Source organism: Periplaneta americana, chromosome 6 (assembly GCF_040183065.1).
Source record: "Periplaneta americana isolate PAMFEO1 chromosome 6, P.americana_PAMFEO1_priV1, whole genome shotgun sequence".
In the NCBI taxonomy this organism is placed as follows: domain Eukaryota; kingdom Metazoa; phylum Arthropoda; class Insecta; order Blattodea; family Blattidae; genus Periplaneta; species Periplaneta americana.
Genome location: NC_091122.1, coordinates 153,811,327 through 153,814,454, shown reverse-complemented (window position 1 = coordinate 153,814,454; position 3,128 = coordinate 153,811,327). Strand labels below are relative to the sequence as shown.

The 3,128-nt window shown below is 34.5% G+C and overlaps 1 protein-coding gene across 1 annotated transcript in view; it reads left to right on the top strand.

Moving 5' to 3' along the window:
- Nucleotides 1–2,221, top strand: part of LOC138701948 (uncharacterized) — a 492,762-nt gene extending 490,541 nt beyond the window's left edge. Inside the window, exons 3-4 of the mRNA XM_069829327.1 lie at nucleotides 1–1,554; nucleotides 1,585–2,221. The exon at nucleotides 1–1,554 is cut by the window's left edge and continues 1,388 nt beyond it. Coding sequence (XP_069685428.1) covers nucleotides 1–295 — 295 coding nt within the window. The 3' untranslated portion in view covers nucleotides 296–1,554; nucleotides 1,585–2,221. The remainder of the gene's footprint in view (nucleotides 1,555–1,584) is intronic.
- Nucleotides 2,222–3,128: the final 907 nt, after the last annotated feature.

The window sequence follows — 3,128 nt, the reverse complement described above, 5'->3', positions numbered from 1 at the left end:
CAAGGTTGTTTGGGATGGGAAAAGCGGTTCCGTCGTGGATGCTCAGGTGTTGGGCAGTGCTATAGAAGTATTCCTGGCCAGACGAGGTAGCGGAAACGACAGCCCAGTAGCGTCGTCTCCGCAGAACTCCAAGGTGTCTCCAACTAAGAACAGCACCAAAGCTGCAAGTGGATCTGGAGGTTCGGGGTCGTCGTCTTGGTTTTCTGGAAACAAAGACGCGGAGGAGGAAGCCGGGGCGTCAGACACTTGCGATACCTCACTCTGCTCCACACTCAAGGACTTGTTTGTGAAATAATGAGCCACGTCTGGGAATCCAGCCAAAATTCTCGAGTTCTTGAGAGCAAGAACATTGAGCAAATCGTTTCTGAACGAGTCAGGTGCAGCAGAGAGACACCAGCTGTTGTTCTCTCCTCTCTCTCGCAGTAATTGACGCATCACTTGCGACATTATCTGAGATTTCAATTAATAATTTCAAATTATGTACAGTAAAAACAATGAGATAATTATTTGATAACGAAAAGCTGCAGGAAACATCAGCAACTGTTCTCTGTATAAGCTCTCAGGAAATGACGCATCCTTTGCGACAATATCTGAGAATTCAGCCAGATTATCGCCTTTATATCAGATTCATGTACATAAACAATAGATTTAAGAGCTAAGGCGATAAGGTTGAAAACATAAACGACAGTTCTGTTTCACAGGTTTTCAAATTTTAATTCTTGCTACCTTCTCTGAAGAATGAAGCAGATAGCATTCTCGCCTATATATTGATATGTTGTGTATACTCTTATCGAATTACATGGGGAGGACAGAAATTTTTCTGTACCACAAGGATTTGCTTCGCTCCCTCTGCAGAAATTGAAATCGATAATAGATTAGAATAGCACGTAGCGTAAATATTTCTGAGTAAAACAAACACAGCTGCTACTAGGTTACACAATTGCCTCTCAGGCAAGGTACAGGACACCAACAGGAAGAAAATCAAGTAAGCTTTGCAACGTACAGGGATAGGACTGGAAATTTTAAGTTTCCCATTGAAAACCTTTCTCTTTCATTGCTGAAATATAATAGGCCCATATAGGCTACCGAATTAAATTCGCTGAAAGTGAGTTACGGAATGGTTGTTTTATCTCAATACCATTTTTATTCATTCTCGATATTTTAAATAAATTTCTTGTAAACTATTACTTTTTATCATGTAGAAAAAGTGGGGCAGCATGAGTCGGGAGACACTTCTTTGATAGTGACCCATAGGGAGTTAGATACCTGTGAGTCTTTATTAAAAAGGATAGCACTGTACAAAGCGATAGATAGGAATACAGAATGAGAAGACAAACACTTTTGTTTAGTGTTATACTCCAGATTTTTACAATAATTAAAAGTAATTCATGACTGTATCTTGAATGTCTTTCATTCGGTTAAAGAAAACTGACATATCATTTTTTGTATACAAAGTGTAAGGACGTTAAGTAACTTTAATATAATATCTGGCAAAGAACAATATTTTCAGCAAAAAACGTTAATATACTTCGTGTTAGGTTTCAAATATTTTAGGTTCTAGAGTACTAGGTTTCAATATTTTAGGATCCAGAGTACCTACCAATATTTTCATACTGTATTTTCGTATTATCAGTAATTTCATTATGGGAAACTACTTTACAGAAATTGCAATATGTAGGTGCTATCTTTTCTTTTTTACATTGATGTCCATTAATCACATAAAGAAAGTAATTGAAATCATATAATCTTTAACGTGTTTGTCACGTGGACGTACCTTTGCCAGGATATTGACTCGATTCAGAATTTCTTAATGTCAGCAGCTAGAAATACGACCGAAAGAGTAAGCAATTTTGCTGACATGTATACCAACTGAATTAAAGTGTGAGTGTTTTAAGGGTATATGTACGTGGACGACCACAAATATTATCAGAAAATGCAGGCTCTAAATTTCTAAAATTTTATAAGAAAATGAACTCACAACTGGACAAAAATTACAAGGTACCACAACAAGACTTATTAGAACTTAAATATCTGATAAAAGTATAAAAACCTTACTAATAATATTATTGAAACCAGTTTTATTAAAGTATGAAAAAAAAAAACAAGAAAAGTCTACAATTACATCATTTGGTAACCATAACATTGTTATGGTCTTTCTGACATCTTTAATATTTTTCCTGCATGTAATAAACACTTATTTCTGAAAAGTAGACTACTCTCAGACATGTAGAGTTGTTTATTTTATTACGATTATTTTTTTTTATTTTTCCTATATAAAATATTTTAAAATTTGCATAATGTTTTGTGACCTAATTTTTCTATTTTCAAAGAAATGGCGATTATTGTAGTCTACCTTTTGCATAAATGCATGTTAAATCAGTGTACAAAATTTCTGAATTATATCTCTAATGGTTGTGGAGTTACGAAATAATGTGTGAAAATTTTCAAATTTTGGTAAATTTAATTCAAAGTAAAAAGTGAATTCTAAAAAATGATATTAGTAACCTTTTTTATTTTTATCAGATATTTAAGTTCTAATAAGTCTTGTTGTGGTACCTTGTAATTTTTGTCCAATTGTGAGTTCATTTCCTTATAAAATTGTATAAATTTAGAGCCTGCAGTTTCTGATAATATTTGTGGTCCTTCACGTACCTATACCCTTAAAAAGATAAATACAAATTTCCATACAAAAAATATTGGTTAAACAAAGAATGTTCTTTGTTCCAAATTAGCATCCTCTGTCATGCTTTAGTACAAAGGCACCCAGTGTATTCAGTGAAACCTGTCTAAAGCGGCCATCTGAAGTTACCTTGTAAAATGGCCGTTTTATCAGGTGGCCGCTTAATTAAGGTTGCGGTTTTTTATGAATCAGCATGAAAGTACTGAATTTCATTGACTTTTTAGGACTGTGCGCGTACAAGAATCGTGCATATTAATGTCAGCCTCTTCCATTCTTGCAACTAGCCTTTTCAAAACTCAATTTCTTCGCCCTCGCACACTTGAACCATTCGTAAACGAAATCATTCACATTACTAAACACAGATTCTCTCTTCTTTTTTTGGCCACCATGCATATTTTCCTCCCATTGTTTTAATATTTCATCTTAATTATACCGTGTATTTGTGTCC